At 39.8% G+C, this 21,781-nt stretch overlaps 1 protein-coding gene across 1 annotated transcript in view; it reads left to right on the forward strand.

The window, feature by feature from the left end:
- Positions 1–21,781, forward strand: part of LOC114645258 (uncharacterized) — a 48,576-nt gene that overhangs the window by 14,631 nt on the left and 12,164 nt on the right. Inside the window, exons 4-6 of the mRNA XM_028793133.2 lie at positions 4,526–4,643; positions 14,686–14,854; positions 20,366–20,469. Coding sequence (XP_028648966.2) covers positions 4,526–4,643; positions 14,686–14,854; positions 20,366–20,469 — 391 coding nt within the window. The remainder of the gene's footprint in view (positions 1–4,525; positions 4,644–14,685; positions 14,855–20,365; positions 20,470–21,781) is intronic.

The following is a 21,781-nucleotide window of genomic DNA, read 5'->3' on the forward strand; positions in this document are numbered from 1 at the left end:
TGATAATACTGATCCTGGGGCTAATGGTAAGGTAAATTTGTTTACTTACTGTTACGCTTGGAGTTTACAATTTTCCTGTTAATACTGTATTTCATGTCTTTTTACATTTACTCATCGTTGTCACACCTGCCAAAATGGTCCCTGCAAGCCTACAAGGTTTTTACTCTGTAACTAAGATTCTTTTTTTTTTTTTTTCAAAGTCCAGATGATAAGTAAAAAACGGCAGAAGGTTTGCTTTGAAATGGTTATACATTTGTCTCTGTATGTTGCAACAATTGCTTGATGAGACACTTGCACTGTGAGTCTGGAAATTCTGAAATGCCCAGCCTGCCAGCTTTTGAAAGAGTAGAAGTTTGGCTTTATAAGGCACATAGACTTGCTTCCATGTTGCAGTGATTTACTTCAGAAGACAATATATTTGTTAATAAAGGCACTCCAATATGATGTGTTTATCGTGAACCTTATAGAATGTTTTCAAAATAGCAGTTCTTTCTCCCAAAATTTAAATTAATTTGCTTCAGAAAGAACTTGCACATGTTACTTTGGCTCTGGAATGAATCACACTTGTTGTGCAAATAAGATTTCCCAGAATGCCTTGTGGGCTATGAATTTATTTATTAGTATTTCTGTAACTATCGGTAGTTTCTTCATGTGGATCAGTGAAATCTTCATATAATACTTGTCCTTATAAAGTAGAAAACTGCATAACTAAGAAAGATTACAATTTTGAAGGGCATGCCTACATTTTCAGCAAATCATGTCATTTGGCTCTGCTATGTCAGCAAAAGCTTTATTTGTTGGCTACTAAGTGGCTTTTTATTCAGGATAAAGTACAATTTTTTTCCAATATTATGACTTATGATTGCTGCCCTTATGTTTTATTAAAATGCTTTCAAAAGCTGCTACTGTTGCAGTGGTCACTCATCTTGTTTTCAAGCCTTCTTTCTTAGCTTATTTTCCCTCTTGCTATTTTCCATTTTATCTTTACAGTCTGCTAATTTGAGAGATTAGTGTCCATCTCAAGACTAGTGGGAGATATGGACATTTAAACATTCTAGGTCATTTTTCTTTCAGCCACCCATTTCGGCAAATCAAACTGGTAGTGCATTTAAAAGCCAATAAAAAAGGAAAAATAAATAAAGCTGGATAAGCCTATGGCAAGCACACTCCTGACTGTATAACAGTAATAATGTAAAATAAATAGTACAATAATATGCAGACTTTGCCTGGGAAATGTTCTAAGTCAATGGCCCTACGTTATAGTGCCATTGGTTAATTGGATGTACTTTTCTGTATTTAGTATTTTTCTGACAGTTGGTAATATTATTAGTTCACTTGACCGGCATACTGTTAAATATTCTAAGTACAGTCCTTGGTGGTGTACAGTCCTTGGTGGTGTTGGTGCAAAAGAGATTGCAGTAGAACTCATTTTTAAGCAGTATCCGGTAATGGTACAAAGGTGATTTAAAGTCTATTCATTCAAAGCTAAAAACTTCTATAAATCTGGACTCTCCATTGGCATCAAAGCCTAAAATTAATACTGCAACAGTATAAAGTGGATTTGAGTAAATGTTTACTAACAAACAACAAAAAATCTAAATTTACTAATTACTTTTACTCACTCTAAAGCACCATCCTGTTCTGTTTTTATTACATTCTGAAAAATAGCGTCTCCGTCAGCTATAGAAAAAACTCACACTTTGTGGTTTGGCTCCATCTGGTAATTTGTAGTGTAGTATTGTAGTTTTTTTTTTTTTTATGTCCTCTTTTTTTAAATGTAAAAAGAGCTGATGTCTGATTGTTATTGCAAACTTAATGATGACATGCAGGTGGACAATAGTTTTGGCTTTTTCAAAAAACTCCAGGATTTGCACTGATAAAAAATGCAGTATAATCAGTTTAGCTCTGACATTTTGTCATTTGTAAAACATTCCCATTCTACCACAGCGATTGACAGTGCTGCATAATATTTTTGGCCATTTCTAATTGCCCTTGTTTCACCAAGGGGTGTCCTTCCCTTTTCTTTTCTAATCGCTTACAGCTACAACGCCTGGCAAGCACTTACTAAATATGTCTTCTTCTAGCTTTCACTTTGCTTCTACCCACAGTATTAACTTGCATAAACTGGCATGCCCCATTTCTCAGTCTAATCCCTGTTGATTTTGTTTTTCTTTAACATTAACAAATTTGAATAAAATTTGTTGAATAGACATTTTGGTGGGCGGCACGGTGGCGCAGTGGGTAGCGCTGCTGCCTCGCAGTTGGGAGATCTGAGGACCTGGGTTCGCTTCCCAGGTCCTCCCTGCGTGAAGTTTGCATGTTCTCCCCGTGTCTGCGTGGGTTTCCTCCCACAGTCCAAAGACATGCAGGTTAGGTGGATTGCCGATTCTAAATTGGCCCTAGTGTGTGCTTGGTATGTGGGTGTGTTTGTGTGTGTCCTGCGGTGGTTTGGCACCCTGCCCGGGATTGGTTTCTGCCTTGTGCCCTGTGTTGGCTGGGATTGGCTTCAGCAGACCCCCGTGACCCTGTGTTCGGATTCAGCGGGTTGGAAAATGGATGGATAGACATTTTGGAGAGTTTTGGGGTATTTGGTTCTTTTGTGGGAGGTATTTTACCCTTAAATATTGACATATCAAAATGTCCTTTCTAAGTGGATACCTGCTGTCATAGATGTACCATCCTGCCAAATTTCTGCTTTTTAACTCTTTCGAGGTGAGTGTCGACTTATGACATACAGTAGTGTCTTCGCACAGTGGCCGGCTGCTACACAAAGCGTTCAGCAATACGATCAGCTGATACTGGTACAGATCACTTGCATCAAAATCTGTCTGATTAAGCCTGCGTCCAATTTAGTGTTAAAACGCAAAACCTTGTCCGCAGAGTATTTTGCTTTGTGCATACACTTTGCTCTCTCATCAGATCTGCCTTTAGCTCTGGTGACCGCTGCCTGCATGAATACAGCCAAAAAAATTATTCAGCCCTCCATGAGTTAACTGAATGGAAAATAGTGTTTAGTTGATCAGTGAGTTAGTTAACTTTGCATTATAGATACTGATCTACAGTATGCAGAAAAATACATTTCAGTTTATTTAATTTCACTATTGAACGCATCTCTCGGGGAAATGTATGTATGCATTTATTCATGCATTAATCCCTTAAATATTTTGTACTTCATTTTTTGTTATATTTGATGTTCATATTTAAGTCAACACTAACTGTTATCTTTTAAAGGCCTAAATTTAGCAAATATATACTTGTGTTCACTGCACCTGCACTGTACACTTAAAAGAAAGTGGCAAATGTCAGAATGTCTCTGTGCTTTGTCCTTTGTGCCCCATTGGCTCCATTGTAAAGTGCCAGTGCAGGCAAAATATTTTTTTTAATTGATAGAAAGCGCTTAACTTTAGAAATCAGTTTCATGTGGCAAATACATTTACGCCATGTTTGTGAAGAAATAACTTTTGACTTGAAAAATATCAAACTTATTCTTCCATAACAAGAGCAACATTGCTACGATATGTATTGGCAAATGGTTATCTTTACTGCCAACATATAAGTATTGCTATCGATCTAAAAAGTTAATATCAGTCTGGCCCTACTTACATTTTCTTCAATTTACTGGTGTGAGAGGTCGCCCGAACACCATTAGACAAACACCAGCACTTTATAAAACACACGTTTAATGAACTCAAAGTCCCACACAGCACACAGTGCTCCCGCACCAAACACCCCTATACACGGGCTTCTTCAATGTCCGGGGGCTTCCTCTCTTCCTCTTGTCGCTGGAGCTTTGTCCACCTCCAGCTCACAATTCTAGCTCTCCGACTGTAGGAAGGTGGCTTCTTTTATATTCACCCGGAAGTGCTCCAGGTGCTGGTTGATGACCTTCCGGCGGCACTTCCTGGTGTGGTGGAAGTGCCGCACTACCACCCGTAAGCACTCTGGGTGTCCCTGGAAGGTTCTTCCTCCACCTGCCCAGGTGTGGCGGAAGTGCAGATCTCCCGGGCTTCACGATACTCGGGGCACCCCCTGGCGGCGGCCACAGGCCCCACTGGGTTTGAGCCTCCTTGTTCCATCCTCGTAGTCCCCTCCTTATCCAGGGCAGTTGCCCCCTTGCGGCCCGGGGGACGTATAGACTGCCTCCCGATCCTTCCAGGCGTCTGGCCCCCAGCCTCCTGCCACACACGTTATGGTAACTTGTTTGCTGCCAGTTTCATAATGTGAGTTAAAACAGAATTGATTTTTTCAGTATTCATTTATAATGAAACTAAAATATTGTTGCATCAGAGTGAATTCATGACAGGACAACTGGAAATAAATATATACTGTATATCATAATAGAATAAATGCATTTCTTTAAAGTCAGAAATCAATGAAGAATAATTGAGCACATGCAATGTCCAACTAAATATGACTGATTCAAGTAGGACATTCTTTGAATGAAACAAAGCAAAGATGGGTGTTCAGTTTGAATTTACTTATGATATGAGCATTTAGCATGCTTTGTTTCTTTTTGGCTTTTCAGAAGGAGACGTTGATCCATTTGTTGAAATATCTAGAATTCCTTCAGTTGCACATTGAGGTGCTTCAGACTGAGCTGGCTCCACTAAACTTGCAAGAGGTGCTTGAAAAGACATGTGATAGTAAGTAATTTTGATTAAGGCAAAGATTTTAAAAAATGAATGTAGTGTGTTAAAAGAAACTATTTTCGGTGTAAGGCTGAGATTAATCATCTTGCAAACAGTTTCATTGCCACATATGCAGCTATATACAGGTAAGTTATTGACTTACGACTTATGCATCTTTCACTCATTCGACTTACGACCATTACCACGCCTCTTGGGTAAACAACAGTTTTTTCCATGCCAGCTCTGTATGCCATGACATCTTGATCTCAGTTTATTACCTGCAGCATTCGGTTACATTTGTCTTACAATTACAGAAAAATAGGCAATTTATCTTGACACAAAAATGAAGGTGATCAAGCAGTATGAGGGAGGAAAGAAAGTGAATACGATAGCATGTGACTCCTGTGCAGGAGAGTTAGTCTGAAGGAGAGTGGAGACTGTAAAGTGGTGGCAGGGGAAAGCATAGTTAGGAAGGATATGATGGTGGTCTGTAGGATGACGCTGGAGATTGAGAAGAAGAGGAGAATGAGGGCAGAGTCAAGGATCAAATGGTGGAAGTTGACAAAAGGAAGACCGTAAAGTGGAGTTCAGGGAGGAGGTAAGACAGGCACTGGGTGGCAGAGAAGAGTTACCAGACAGCTGGGCAACTACAGCAAAAGTGGTAAGGGAGAGTGCTAGAAAGTTGTTTGGTGTGAAATCCAAACAGAGGAAGGAGGACAAGCAAACCTGGTGGTGGAATGGAGAAGTATAGGAGAGTATACAGAGGAAGAAGTTTGCAAAGAAGAAGTGGTATAATCCGAGAGATAAAGAAAGTAAACAGGATGTGAGAAGCAGCCCAGACACAGACAGATGGACATCGTAAGTTCTCCCAACACACGTTTATTTACAATAGTTATATCTGCCCAAACCCAGTGCCTCCAGTACCAATCCCCCAAAGTCCAGGCCTCTCTCTCCAGTGCCTGCCTTCTTCAGGCCGCCTCCACTCCTCTCCAACACGACTCTTGTCCACTTCTGCCTGACTCTAGTCACTGTCTGAAGGGAGGCGGCCCCTTTTATGCACCCCCGGATGGGCTCCAGGTGCTCCCCGACACTCCTCCGCCGACACTCTACTGTGTGGCGGAAGTGCCGGGTGTGCACCAGGAAGGACTCCGGGTGTCCCCTTTCTTCTCCCCCCCCAGCACTTCCGGGTGTGGCGGAAGTGCTGAGATCCAGGGCTCTCTAGGCACTGGGGCACCCCCTGGCGGTGACCACGGGCCCCTATAGGGTTGGGCTTCCAAACCCTGCACCCGTGGCCCCCAACAAAGAGAGAGAGAAGGTTCGTTGATGTGGAAATAGTGAACCAGGAACTGCAATCGATTAGTAAGGAGGAAGTAAGGAAATCTATGAAGAGGATGAAGAATGGGAAGGCCGTTGGTCCAGACGACACACCTGTGTAAGCATGGAGGTGTTTAGGAGAGAAGGCAGTGGAATTTTTAACCAGATTGTTTAATGCAATCTTGGAAAGTGAGAGGATGCCTTATTAGTGGAGAAGTGTACTGGTACCATATTTTAATTATAAGGGGAATGTACAGAGTTATAGTAACTACAGATGGATAAAATTGATCAGACACACCATGAAGTTATGGGAAAGAGTAGTGGAAGCTAGGATAAGAAGAGAGGTAATAGTTAGTGAGCAGCAGTATGGTTTCATGTCAGGAAAGTCAACTACAGATGTGACGTTTGCTCAGAGAGTATTGATGGTAAAGTTTAGAGAAGTTCAGAAGGAGTTGTATTGTGTCTTTGTGGACTTGGAGAAAGCATATGACAGGAAGCCTAGAGAGGAGCTGTGGTATTGTATGAGGAAGTCAGGAGTGGCAGAGAAGTATATAAGAATGGTACAGGATATGTACGAGGGAAGTGTGACAGTGGTGAGGTCTGCAGTAGAAGTCACAGATGCATTCAGGGTAGAGGGGGGGATTACGTTATTTGCTATTTTGGGATGGACAGATTGACAGACAAGATTAGACAGGAGTCCTTGAGGATAAAAGGAGTAGAGTTGATGATGGTGGATAAAAATACTTGGGATCAACAGTACAGAGTAATGGGGAGTGTGGAAGAGAAGTGGAGAAGAGAGTGCAGGCAGGATGGAGTAGATCAAGAAGAGTGTCCAGGAGTAATTTGTGACAGAGTACCAGCAAGAGTGAAAGCGAAGGTCTACAGGATGATAGTGAGACCAGCTATGTTGTATGGTCTGGGGATGGTGGCACTGACAAAGACAGGAGACAGACCGGGAGGTGGCAGAGTTAAAGATGCTAAGGTTTGCATTAGGTATGACGAGGATGGACAGGATTAGAAATGAGGACATTAGAGGGTCAGCTCGGTTAAATGGTTTGGAGACAAAGTCAGAGAGGTGAGTTTTCGTTGGTTTGGACATGTGCAGAGGAGAGATGCTGGGTATATTGGGAGAATGGTGCTAAGGATAGAGCTGCCAGATGAGGAAAAGTGGAAGGTCTAAGAATAGGTTTATGGATGTGGTGAGAGAGGACATGCATGTGATGAGTGTGACAGAGCAAGATGCTGTGGACAGTAAAATATGGAAACCGTTGGTCCGCTGTGGTGACCCCTGACGGGACCAGCCAAAAGACGAAGAAGCTATATATGCAACTACATATGGGAAGTCAAAGAACTCTACAAATTCTGTACACTGATTGCTATAACAGCAGAGTAAAATCAGTTATTATTTTATCATTATGTTTTGGAAATGTCGCAATGCAAATTTTTTTTTAGCTGTTTTGGATGTTTGTTACCATGATGCAACAACTTATTGTTAGGTAATAAAGTTCTAGAAGTTGCACCACATCTGTTGTACATAGATACAGATATAAATATTATATATACTGCTCTAGTCAATGGCTCTTCTGGGCTATTGATCTGGTCAGTTAAGTAGCAGAGGGGGTTGTTAATCAGTTTCAGCTGCTTTGGTGTTAATGAAATTAACAACAGGTGCACTAGAGGGGCAACAGTGAGACAACACCCAAAACAGGAATGAATGGTTTAACAGGTGGAGGCCACTGACATTTTTCCCTCCTCATCTTTTTGGACTGCTTTTTCACTCATTTTGCATTTGGCTACAGTCGGTGTCACTACTGGTAGCATGAGGTGATACCTGGACCCAACAGATGTGGCACAGGTAGTCCCAACTTCTCCAGGATGGCAGGCACATCAATACATGTCATTGCCAGAAGGTTTGCTGTGTCTCCCAGCACAGTGCCAATGGCATGGAAGAGATTCCAGGAGGCAGGCAGTTACTCTAAGAGAATTGGACTGGGCTGTAGAAGGTCCTTAAGCCATCAGCAAGACCGTTATCTGCTCCTTGGGGCAAGGAGGAACAGGATGAGCATTGCCAGAGCCTACAAAATGACCTCCAGCAGGCCACTGGTGTGAATGTCTCTGACAAAACAATCAGAAACAGACTTCATGAGGGTGGCATGATGGCCCAATGTCCTCTAGTGGGCTATGTGCTCACTGCCCACCTGGCACCGTGGAATTTGATTGGCATTTGCCATAGAATACCAGAATTGGCAGGTCCACCACTGGTGCCCTGTGCTTTTCACAGATGAGAGCAGGTTCACCCTGAGCACATGTGACATACGTGAAAGGGTCTGGAGAAGCCATGGAGAACATTATGCTGCCTGTAACATCATTCAACATGACCAGTTAGGTGGTGGGTCAGTGATGTTCTGGGGAGGCATATCCATGGAGGGACACACAGACCACTACAGACTAGACAACGGCACCTTGACTGACATTAGGTAACGGGATGAAATCCTTGGACCCACTGTCAGACCCTGTGCTGGTGCAGTGGGTCCTGGGTTCCTCCTGGTGCACGGCAATGCCTGGCCTCATGTGGCGAGAGAGTGCTGGCAGTTCCTGAAGGATGAAGGAATTGATACCATTGACTGGCCCCCACGCTCACTCGCCTGACCTAAATCCAATAAAACACCTCTGTGACATTATGTTTCGGTTCATCTGACGCCACCAGGTTGCACCTCAGACTGTCCAAGAGTTCAGTAATGCCCTGGTCCAGATCTGGGAGGAGATCCCCCAGGACACCATCCATCGTCTCATGCATGTCCCGGCGTTGTCAGGTATGCATACAAGCACGTATGGCTATACAAACTAATGAGTACGATTTTGAGTTGCTGCAATGAAATTTCGGCAAAATGGACTTGCCTGCCTGCCATATCATTTTTTCATGATTTTTGATTTTCGGTGTGTCTTTAAATTCAGGCCTGTGTAGGTTGATAATTTTTATTTCCATCAAACAATGTGGCATCCTTTTGTTCCTAACACTTTACCATATCAGTAGAGATAGCCAGCAGGATTTTTTTTCCCCCATAGAGATCTGATGTGTTTTCAAAGTGTTCCTTTAATTTTTTTCAGCAGTGTGTGTGTACATACATACAGTGGAACCTCGGTTCATGAATGTCTCTGAACACGTACAAATTAGGTTACGACCAAAAATTTCACCAAACTTTTTTGCATCTGTTCACAACCACACACTCGGTATATGAACAAGCCATTTTCCCTTTCAGTTTGTGCGCGCCGATGATTTCCGCACGTGTTCAGTCTCTCACTGAGCATTCCATGGATGCCACACCCGTTCAACTGCTGGCAAATCGAGGGTTACAGTGCTTTTAGGATGTGAGAAATGGTTTCCTCCTCTGACATCTCCAATTTCCATTTTAGGCACAGAGCACAGGACTCGGAGTGGGTCCTTGAACTATTGACTGGAGCTGCTCTTCAAGTTCGCATGGTAATCCATGGGTAGGAGAACCTCCATAAATGTGGTTTTAAATTCTGCCCATTTGGTAATGTTCCCCCTAGTGGCCAGCCACCAACTTCTTGCAGGTCCTTGCTGGACAGTGTTAATAATAATTCATTACATTTATATAGCACTTTTCAATGTACTCTGAGCATGTTACACAGTGAATGAGGAGTCACTTCAACCACCACTAATGTGCAGCATCCACTTGGATGATGTGATGGCAGCCAATTTGTGCCAGTATGCCCACCACACATTAACAATTAGGTGGTGAAGGGTTGAGAGATAGTTAGCCGATCAGAGACGGGATGATTGGGGGGCCAGAATGACCAGACAGTGGTGGACAACCTAGCCGGGATATACCCTAATCTTTGCAAATGATGCCCAGGGATCTTTAATGACCACAGAGAGTCAGGACCTTGGTTTTATGTCTCATCTTAAGAACGGTGACATTTTTATTTTCCCAAAAATTCCGCATCAGTTATTGGCCTGATAGAGGTCTTAATACTAAAAAAGCTTCACTCTCTTCCACCAAATTGAGTGCACCCTCAGTATTTCCGGATTCTTTGAACTTGGAAAGCCCATCTTTACTGCCGGATTGCTGATGGCAGAACATATAAGTTGTTGATTACTCAGTACACTTTGCAGGTGTGAAATGGAAGTATCAACTTCCTACCAACTGGGAATGCAGAGAGTTGATGTTTTTAAGACTTTCCTCCCAGCTTTGATCCTGCCTTTACAGGATCCTTCAGCCAGTCTTGTAAAACATCTATATGCTCAGGCAAATCTGATTGCTGTTGTAAACGTTCCAAATCAGGTTCTCCTTGAGCATCTGGTTCATCCAAATACTGGCTTTCCAGGAGACTTTCTGCTTCATTGTTGACTATTCAGTGTCACATGGCGACCCTATAAGGCATTCTCACTCCCTCTGACATTGTGTGGATATGTAAATATTTGTGAATTCTTCTTTCGGCTGCTCCTGTTAGGAGATCACCTTTTTCCATCTGTAAATATTTATGAACGTTATAATAAATTAAGGCATTATATCTAAAGGATGTATTAAGTTCTTATTCTTGTCCCAGTACAGGCCACCACTATAACAAATTCTCAGAAAATAATTTAAAAGTAGCAAGGTTACACTTACCAAGTTTTGGTCAGGAAATAGTTTTGCTAATAAGACACTATGTTAGTTCCCTTTATTCACAAAGAAGATGCAGAAGAATAAAGAAAGACAATGGAATTTCTTTCCCGGTGTTTCACAATGATGGAAAGAAAAAAAAGAAAAATCGCCCCACAGCAGTACTTAAAATGCTTGTCATCCAGATAAAGAAAAATCCCATATTTCAGAAAGCCACACATATAAATCCAAACCCCAAATATATATAATATATGTAGTATTTGTTTATTTACAGTGAAGAAGTAAAAAAAAGCAAAAATCAAAACAATTTCAAAAGAATATGGAAAATCAAAATCCAAGGGACTTAACCATTATGTAGAGTCTGGGGTAATTAAAGCAACCTTCCAAAAAAAAAAAAAAATAATGATCACTGCAGCAACCCCAAAAACTTAGTAAACTCCTGCTTTTCCAATAAATAACTTGAGCCTCCACTGGCTAACTGGTAGATCTAGGTATTCCTGTGCAGACGTCAACTGCAGAGCCACTCATCCTTCCTCTGCTGAAGTATGTCTGCACTGTCTGTCTCTCTCTCTTTTTATATTTATTACTGAGTCAATCCACACCTTCTGAAAAGTTGTAAACTTTGGTCTTATTTTAGAACCTGCAGTTTCAAAAGGCACAATCTCTGATCAGACCCCACCATGCATTTTACATAGGGGAAATTGTGGTGACTCGTTCTAAAACCCTTGTACACACAGATTTGTGACAAAAAATAAAAATCTGGCATCATAACAAAAATTGTATAATAGAAATCAACAAAGACCTTAAACTAAACCTTTAATAAATACACCACGAAAATGGACCAACTCCGTATTGATTTTTTCAGTCCTCTGTCTCCTCTGTCAGCGCCTGTGCTTAGCTCTGGTGCTACTTTTGAAATTACAGCATACCTCTGATGGGACAGAAGAGAAAATCCTTAACGATTTTTTGATGCTTAGTACTATTCACTACTTTTCCCCATATAGGTCATGACTTTGCTTTTGCAAGGCAACACTTTCTGTAACCCACCTGTTGCTAGCACCGCTTCTCCCTGTTGTCATCCATTACCATTACTGAGCTTTAGCTTAGCAGTGATGCTGACAGAATCACAGGTGTCTCTTTAATACCCCAGAACCAGATTTTCAAAGTACTTCATAATGATGGGTGTGAGTGCCACTGGTCTGTAATCGTTTAGACATCTGATGGCTGACTGGTTTGACATGGAATTATTTTGGTTGTCTGACCTGTGCAAGCTGGTCGCACAGTCCTTGAGCATCCTTCAGGTACTCAATTGGGTCCAACAGCCTTCTGTTCATTTACTGTCCTGACCACTCGCCATACATTCTATGCTTACACAGTGAGTATGTAGTTGGTGGTGGTTGTTGGAGATATTCCTTCAGTTCATCATGTCTCAAAACAAGTAAAGAAGTAGTTGAGCTCCTCTGCCAGTGAGGTACTGCTGCCTGTGGATGGTTTCCTTTTGCCCTTAAAGTTGGTAATGTGTTGAATGCCCTGCCACACTTGATGCTGGACATTGTTAAAGATGTGGTCATCGATCCTCGGCTTGTCTGGTGCTTTAGCGTTTTAAATAGCTTTCTTCGGGGTATGCCTAACAGCATTATGTAACACTCTTCTCTTCAAAACCGAAGGCTGCAATGCAGTCCTTTAGGCAAATCTGTTCCTCTGTCATCATCCATGGTTTCCGGTTAGGGATTGAACAGTACCATTGAAGTGTATTTCTTTATATGTTGATCGGCAAACAAGTCCCAGTTTTTTTCTTTAGAAACAGCCCTGATGTTAGAATAATGCACCATCTGACCAAGCCTTGATGGTTGGTTTTTACTTTATATATGGTCTATCAGCTGGAGTTAAAAATCGAGATATGTGATCAGACCATCAGGTTGTGAGAGGGGAGATGCTGTGTATTCTTTACTGCTATCAGAGTAAATACTGTCCATTGTGTTTTCCCCTCTGGTAGCACATTTAACATGTTGTACAGACCTAAGGTTAACATGATCAAAATCACTGGCTGTGATAAAATCCCCATCATGGTAAGCATTCTGCTGTTTGCTAATAGCGGTTAAGTGATTGTTAAATGCTTCATTAGCATTTGCATGTGGTGGAATGTATACGACTGTAACAATAACAAGGGAGAGCTCCTGCAGTAAGTAAAGGGGTCCACACTTAAGTGTAAGAAACTCCAGATTCCAGAGGACCAGTGCTTATCAATAATGGCTGTGTTTGTACATCAGTTGAGCAACTCTTGCCAAAATTCTTATTTTGGTTCCTATGGGGTTTTGAGCCACACGCACACCATAGCCAGGTTTCACAGATAATTACCATGCAGCAGTCTTGAATGCGTGCTAATGGTATATTAGGCTATAGTTTGCTCATTTTATTAGGAAGTGATATTACTCTGCCAATGAAGATGCTGTGAAAATAATTTGCTAGTTTATTAGGAGTTCTTCTTAAACTCTTTTGGAGGGAGGCTCAACATCCATGCTTCAATCTTCTATCTCTGGGCTGTCATCGACACCTCATGATGTGGTAAACCACAGAGATTCCAGTACCTTGGCTATTTCTGATGGGATCCGATGTCCTCATAGGAGAGTTCTGCTGCATTGTTTCAATGCCTAATAGTTCTTCATGACTGTATATGATATGCACTGCTTCAGATTAAATTAAGAGAGAGCAATTAAAAACGCAAAATGTTAAATGCTTCTGAGCACTCAGGTGCTATGTCTGTGTGCGCTGCCATTCTGCCACTTAGAAATATGCAATTCTGTGACTGATATACAAAAATAGGGATTGTGTGTATACTGCAAACATATAATCTTTCGCCATTATCTTTTTTTGTGTGTTTGGGACTATTGTTTATATGAAACATGCATTTGATTATAAATGTGGGTGAAATTTTGGAATTTAAATATTTAATATGACAGAAATTGCTCTAGATCAGGGGTCTGTATGGTTTTTATTCTAACATTCTAACTCTTTTCTTAATTATTTCCTAGTTGTTGCTGCTAATTAACGTCTTTTTCCAACATTTTAATTGAGTTGTTTAAGATTGCTTCATTTTTTCTTTAAATGGCACCAAAGCAGGTGAAATGTGAAATTAGCCAAAATTTTGGGCTGCAATCATCAACCAGTTTCACCCTCACCAGTTCCTTAATTAGAAGCCAATTCTTGTTTCTATTTAAACCTGCTATTTAATTCCATGAATTGTTGGTGCTCTTATTCTGCCACAGCACACATTTCCATCAAAATGTTTGTGGACCTGAACTAATCAATATTACTAAGACATTTGCCTTTCTTTATTTTCAGATATGCATGATGTACACAAGTTGCTGGTTATATGTTGGCTTGTTTTTTTTTTATTGTATCTCACTATTGTTTAGCTGCTAATAAAGTAAAACAATAAGCAATTGAGGGATGTGAGTCATGTATAGCAAGTAAATCAAAATTAAGGAAAAAGAATTAGCAGCAAAAACAGGTCACTAATTAAGAAAAGAGTTGAAATGAAAACCTGCAGCCACAGTAGCGCTCCATGACCAGAGTTGGAGACCCCTGTTTCTTATCATAATCATGTCTTATGAGGAAGGAGCTTGCTTGTTTAATTTTAAATAGCATGGTACAATATTGTTTGTTAATTATTTAATTTGATATATGCAAGTATCATATAACCATAAAGTTTTTGTACTTGATACAGTTAATTTTTTTAACTTTTGAAATGCTGTTTTTACTATTGCTATATTTACTCATCTGTACCTGCTATAATATGTCATTATGCCATTTCCTGCATTGCCATTGCATCTTTCCTCCATGAGATTAGCAATAAATGCATCACTATAAAGTATAATAGTAATTAAATTAATTGAATAATTAAAGTACTTATTAATCTAGGGGTTTGTGGTTTACAGGTGTAAATTGTTTTATAAAATTATTTTTTTTTTGTGTGAGAGATGGTTTGTAAAATAAATATTGGTTGATTTAAAAATGGTTGTGTAAAATGAACTAGTTTTATGCAATCTGTCATTTAGTAACATCTTATTAATGCTGATTAATGTAACTTCTAACTTCTAACTGTTCTTCCACAGGACTGGGAAAAATAGAGTGCATAAACTTACCAGAGGGCAGTTCATCCTGCATTTTAAATGAGATGGCTGTCAAGGAAGAAGAAAGATGCTTTCAAAAAGACTGTTATTCTACAAGTCCAGAGTTAAATATTGGGGATCCCTCAATCGGTTCTGTCCAAATCCCATACAAGTGTGCTTAACATGTATTTCTTCTTGTGTTGAAATTACAGTATTTTTTAGTCCAAAAAAAAATGTGTACCATTTCCAGAAACTAGGTCTACTTGCACAGTACAATATTGCCCAATTTAGTTTTAGTAAAATGTTTAATTATCATCTCAAGATAACAAGAATTAATATAGTTAATATTTTTAATACTTATTATTGAAGGTCTAGTTTGCACATTTAAGTTACTTGTTTTAATAAAGCATTTTAGTCCAACTCTTGTTGACAGTTAATGTATACAAGGAGTGATCAAAACGTTTTGAGCCTGAACATGAAAGGGTTATTATAAGTGGCTAAAGATTAGATAGATAGATAGATAGATAAATAGATAGATAGATTAGGTATTGTTTGCTAAAATTATGTAAATTACAACCGTCTAGTGTTTATGGTTTATGCTTCTTGTTTCAAAACAAATACAATATAGATGGTGCAAACTGCAAAATCAAGTTTTGTGTCATCATTGGACTTCTAAAGCTAGAGATTAGTGATGTGCAAAACACTGTTCAATTAGCTTCGCAAGTTTGGTGAAAACACAGAAGTGTTTGGGGAATTTTGGCAAAACAAACTCCATTAATGTTATAGGAGGAGAAACTGAGTTAGTTTTGAGTGGATTATAATGGTCCAGTGGTCTTAAGTGTCCCTGTGGGCTAGGAAAACATCTGCCAACTATGGTGGACTGATTATTGTGGCAAAATGAGCTATGAGGAAGCAGTGTTAACCACTCTGCCATTGTACCTCTGTGAGATAAACTTATAAATTATACTATAACTTCTAAAAGCTAATGTACCTCTCAAATGAAATGACTGCATATATATATATATATCTATATATATATATAAAATATACAGTGGAACCTCGGTTCATGAACGTCTCGGTACACGTACAAATCGGTTTACGACCAAAAAGTTCGCCAAACTTTTGCCTCGGTTCACGACCACACACTCGGTATACGAAGAAGCCAGGTTCCCTTTTGGTTTGTACATGTTCAGTCTCTCCCTGTGCAGCGAGCAAGAGAGAGAGTGAGAGAGCGCGACACACACATACACACACCCGCGCGCGCACACACAGGCAGCGGGAGAGAGAGAGCCGCGCGCACACACAGGCAGCGCAAGAGAGAGAGCCGCAACACACACAGGCAGCACGAGAGAGACAAACGCGCACATACACTCGAGCGCGTGAGAGAGACACACAGGCGCTCCAGGCTTGCAAAAGAGAGACACACGAACACACACAGGCAGCGCCAGAGAGAGAGAGCTGCGCACACACACAGGCAGCGCGAGAGAGAGCCACGCACACACACAGGAGCGCACGTGAGAGTGAGAGAGAGGCGTGCACACACACAGGAGTGGCTAGAGAGACACACAGGCGCTCCAGGCTCACAAAAGAGAGTGACACACACAGAGAGCGAGAGAGAGAGGGATGCATAAGGTAGAGAAGGCTTGTTTTTGTTTTCAGTTCTGTTTACAGTGATCGGTTCGTAGCCTGCATTGATGCAATGTTACTTTTCTTGGTGGTTTATTAAATTATGGATTTTTCAAATGTTCATTTTTTCCCTGTGCTTAAAACTCATTAAAAAAAGTGTTTTTAGCAAGCGGTTCCTAGCACTATAGCGTGAATATATATATATATATATATAATACAGTACATCTGGAAAGTATTCACAGCGCATCACTTTTTCCACATTTTATGTTACAGCCTTATTCCAAAATGGATTAAATGAATTTTTTTCCTCAGAATTCTACACACAACACCCCATAATGACAATGTGAAAAAAATTTACTTGAGATTTTTGCAGATTTATTAAAAACAAAAAAAATTGAGAAAGCACATGTACATAAGTATTCACAGCCATTGCCATGAAGCTCGAAATTGAGCTCAGGTGCATCCTGTTTCCACTGATCATCCTTGAGATGTTTCTGCAGCTTAATTGGAGTCCACCTGTGGTAAATTCAGTTGATTGGACATGATTTGGAAAGGCACACACCTGTCTATATAAGGTCCCACAGTTGACAGTTCATGTCAGAGCACAAACCAAGCATGAAGTCAAAGGAATTGTCTGTAGACCTCCGAGACAGGATTGCCTCGAGGCACAAATCTGGGGAAGTTACAGAAAAATTTCTGCTGCTTTGAAGGTCCCAATGAGCACAGTGGCCTCCATCATCCGTAAGTGGAAGAAGTTCGAAACCACCAGGACTCTTCCTAGAGCTGGCCGGCCATCTAAACTGAGGGATCGGCGGAGAAGGGCCTTAGTCAGGGAGGTGACCAAGAACCTGATGGTCACTCTGTCAGAGCTCCAGAGGTCCTCTGTGGAGAGAGGAGAACCTTCCAGAAGGACATCCATCTGTGCAGTAATCCACCAATCAGGCCTGTATGGTAGAGTGGCCAGACGGAAGCCACTCCTTAGTAAAAGGCACATACATGGCAGCCCGCCTGGAGTTTGCCAAAAGGCACCTGAAGGACTCAGACCATGAGAAAGAAAATTCTCTGGTCTGATGAGACAAAGATTGAACTCTTTGGTGTGAATGCCAGGTGTCACGTTTGGAGGAAACCTGGCACCATTCCTACAGTGAAACATGGTGGTGGCAGCATCATGCTGTGGGGATGTTTTTCAGCGGCAGGAACTGGGAGACTAGTCAGGATGAAGGGAAAGATGACTGCAGCAATGTACAGAGACATCCTGGATCAAAACCTGCTCCAGAGCGCTCTTGACCTCAGACTGGGGTGACGGTTCATCTTTCAGTAGGACAACAACCCTAAGCACACAGCCAAGATATCAAAGGAGTGGCTTCAGGACAACTCTGTGAATGTCCTTGAGTGGCCCAGCCAGAGCCCAGACTTGAAGCCGATTGAACATCTCTGGAGAGATCTTAAAATGGCTGTGCACCGACACTTCCCATCCAACCTGATGGAGCTTGAGAGGTGCTGCAAAGAGGAATGGGCGAAACTGGCCAAGGATAGGTGTGCCAAGCTTGTGGCATCATATTCAACAAGACTTGAGGCTGTAATTGCTGCCAAAAGTATTGAGCAAAGGCTGTGAATACTTATGTACATGGGATTTCTCAGTTTTTTTATTTTTAATAAATTTGCAAAAACCTCAAACGTTTTTCACGTTGTCATTATGGGGTGTTGTGTGTAGAATTCTGAGGAAAAAAATTAATTTAATCCATTTTGGAATAAGGCTGTAACATAAGAAAATGTGGAAAAAGTGATGTGCTGTGAATACTTTCCGGATGCACTGTATGTATGTATGTATGTATGTATGTGTGTGTATATATAATATGTGTATGTATATATGTGTGTATGTATGTATATGTATGTATGTGTATATATATATATATATATATATATGTATGTATGTATGTGTGTGTGTGTGTGTGTGTGTGTGTGTGTGTGTGTATATATATATGTATATATAGGTTTGGAGGGTGTTCATGTTGTTTTTTTCAAGCCTGCATATGCCAGGTTCATGTCCAAATGTTTGTTAATGGCGTTTTCATTGGATAGCCACGTTTCAGCTGGTTCTCTGGCACTTTTAGTATTAGCAAATCCAACTGGGATACTGACGCGGGTAGTGATGTCACACACGTGTACATGCACTGTACATTAATCATATAGACGCAAAGCAGATCGTGCAGCACCTTAAAGTATGAGGTGGACTACGTATGCAGTACAAATGTGTGAGGGGAAAGTAGAACAGATTGGGTAGTCACATCCCCATCAGATATGGCTGTTAAAGCCCAGTTATGTTATTTTGGCCTCACAAACTATGGGGGTGCATGGGGGGAAAAAAATAACTGAAGCCAGCCTCACTTGTAATTTTTAAGAAAAAATGTGGGGTATAAGATCACCAGTGAACCTAGTGAATTTCTGTGATCAATACTGCTAGAGATCACTACACCTTTGGAATTTAATTTTCATTTGCTCAATATACAGTATATAAGAACCCATCTTCTTCCTATGACACAGTCAAGGGTGGTCCTGTAACAATAGAATTCTGCAGCCATCTCTTAAAGATAGCCTATGTTTGGTTGTTTACAGCAGAGTTGGTTTGGATCACATTGGAGCATTGGAGAATGACAGTATGATGGGACACACCTGTATGCAGGGGTGTCAAACTCAAACCTGGAGAGTGGCGTTGGCTGTAGACCTTTGTTTCATTCAGTTACTTAATTAGTAACTACTTGTTGCTCCTAATAGACCATTCTTTCTTCACCTTACTTTTGTCTTGTGTTTTATGATTCAAAACACATATTTAAAATAATTAAATGCCACAGTTTTGAGACAAGTAGTAATTTTCTTGTTTGAGTAAAATAATTATTATTGGTGTCACAAGAAAATTAATATATTGTAATAAGCAGGATCATGTAGCTTATAACATTAACTTGGAATGTCAAAATTCTGATTTTCTTCATAGCATATGAAAAAGTAAGTATTCAGACAGATTGAAAGGTTGTATCAGTTGCAGGATCTTGCATAATCTCTTGTAGTTACCACATTTTAAAATAGGCTAAGCTTCTCTGACACTCATTTAGATAGATAGATAGATAGATAGATAGATAAGGCCTGTTGCTGGAATATACAGTATATACAGTACCTAAAGTAAAATAAATATAGCATAAATCCCCTTGAAATTAAATTATGTTCATGCCATGAAACCCTAATATTTATCAAGCATCACCGTATAAGGTTGAGGGTCATGATTTTTACAATACAAGTTATACTCTTACTTTTGGGACAATCTTGAAAGCCTTGAGTCCTGTTATAATATCAAAAGTTGTTAAGATCATAGAGACTTGAAAAACTAAGTAAACATCTTGTTATTAAACTATCTTCCTGCAAAGTTTTAAATATTTGAAGCTAGCTCGTGTACTTCACCAAGTAAGTGTTTCCAGTGGTTAGTATTTACACCTAGAAGTCTGATAGTTTATGAACTTGAATTATTTCTTTCATTTGTGCAATCGCTAATGCAGGAGGTAGAGAGTTAAGTATAATTAGCAATAAGATGTACTTAAGTATGCACGCACCAAGAAATAGTATTCATATGTTCTGACATTGAGTTTGGTCACATAACTGAACCAATGTAATAGGTACAGAGGTTGTTTGAAATTAGATCAAATATTTGTCTTATTTTGATTTTCGTATGTAAAATGATGCAAGATGCATTGTGCAAATGTAGAAAAAATCAGCATTCATTTCTCTTCTTAATTTGTGAAAGAAGTACAAATATTTAAATATGCAGAGAATCTGTATTTGAAATTGTTTTCTATTGTGCATTATGTCAGTTAAATATTTCTTATAGGTATGGTAGTCTTTGGAAATCAGTCGAGATAAAAATGTTCTCTGAATTGATATCATTTATTTAAGACAAAGGGTGCCAACATGATGCTATTATTGGGCTACAGCCAATAGTGTTTGTTGCCTTGCTTTTACATGTATTGTGATCTGATGGCTTTAAAACAGTGTGTCCATTTCTTCACAGTGCTGGAGTTCTTTTAAAAGACTGCAAGCTTGGAGAGTATTTTTTTTCAGAGGAGTTCAGTGATAAGTCACATAATATGAACTCCCTCCTCCAACAAGAGACAGGTAGAGATTCAAAATTTCCACATTATAATAATTAACAATTCTGTATGATGAAACCAAGTTTACATGCTTTTTTTTTCCTTTGAGGACTTTAGATTTCCCCTGTAGATCTAAGATGTGCATTTAGTTTTATGATTCCTTATATACAATACAGGGCAGTGAAGATCAGTAACCTGTGTGGTCACTGTTGAATGCAAGGTAGGAGCCAACCCTAAATGAGACACTAATTTGACCTGATGCAAATAACCGTGGCCTTCAACAGCATTCACTCTAGGTTACAGTATGTGAAAGAAAGTATTTTTCTGTATATTTGTCTTTAACTAGTTTTATACATATGTATACTCATATGCAGTATATTATGATTATGTTAACCTCTTTTGTAAATCATTTCAGATAAAAGCATCTGCCTAACAAGTAAATGAATTATAGAACATAAGATTAGCCTCACCTAAAACATGACATAGTTTGAATCAAGTGACAATTTGTGTACTCTTAAGTTTCTAACTTTCCTAGTAACTTTCCACAATCTATAGAATAATTTACTACTTGTTAGTCATCTTTGATATCTACAGTATAACTACATAAGCCTAGTGAGAAATCAAGCAGAATGACACCTTTTATTGGCTAACTAAAAAGATTACAATTTGCAAGCTTTCGAAGGGGTCTGTGTTGCCTCGAAAGTTTGCAAATTGTAATCTTTTTAGTTAGCCAGTAAAAGGAGTCATTTTGCTTGACTTCTCACTACATTCATAATGGCTAACACAGTACAACACCCCTGTGAGCCTGTTGGTAGGATATAGCGGGTTGGATAATGGATAGATGGATATAGTACTGTTATTTAATAGTTTTTTTAGTTTTTGTTTATTCATTTGTTCATTTATTTTCAGAATGTAATTATTGCAATACAAGGTCGTAAGGAGCTTGAATCTACTCTAGCTCTATTGGTATGAACTAATCCTGGATGCCATGCCAGTCTATTAGAAGGTGCTTACATACAGTTTAAGTCACATTAGCTAAAAAATGATTCACAGGTCTGAAACTTGCATGTCTGTGTTATGTGGTAGGAACCTAGAATATTCGCAGAAAGTACATGAATCCCAGGAATAAATGTGCAAACCTATCTCACACAATATACAGTGTGGGCTGTGATTTGAATTAAAGACTCTGGGACTATAAAAGAGAAGTGATAAAATGCTCTGTATTTTTTATCTTGGTCACTGTCTCTCTATATAGATATTTTTCTCATGTTCATGTGATGTTTTTTGCAGTAACTTCAGCTTTCCTCCCACATCCTAGTTATGTTCCTATTGGGTTG

This window comes from Erpetoichthys calabaricus, chromosome 1 (assembly GCF_900747795.2).
Source record: "Erpetoichthys calabaricus chromosome 1, fErpCal1.3, whole genome shotgun sequence".
Lineage (NCBI taxonomy): Eukaryota > Metazoa > Chordata > Cladistia > Polypteriformes > Polypteridae > Erpetoichthys > Erpetoichthys calabaricus.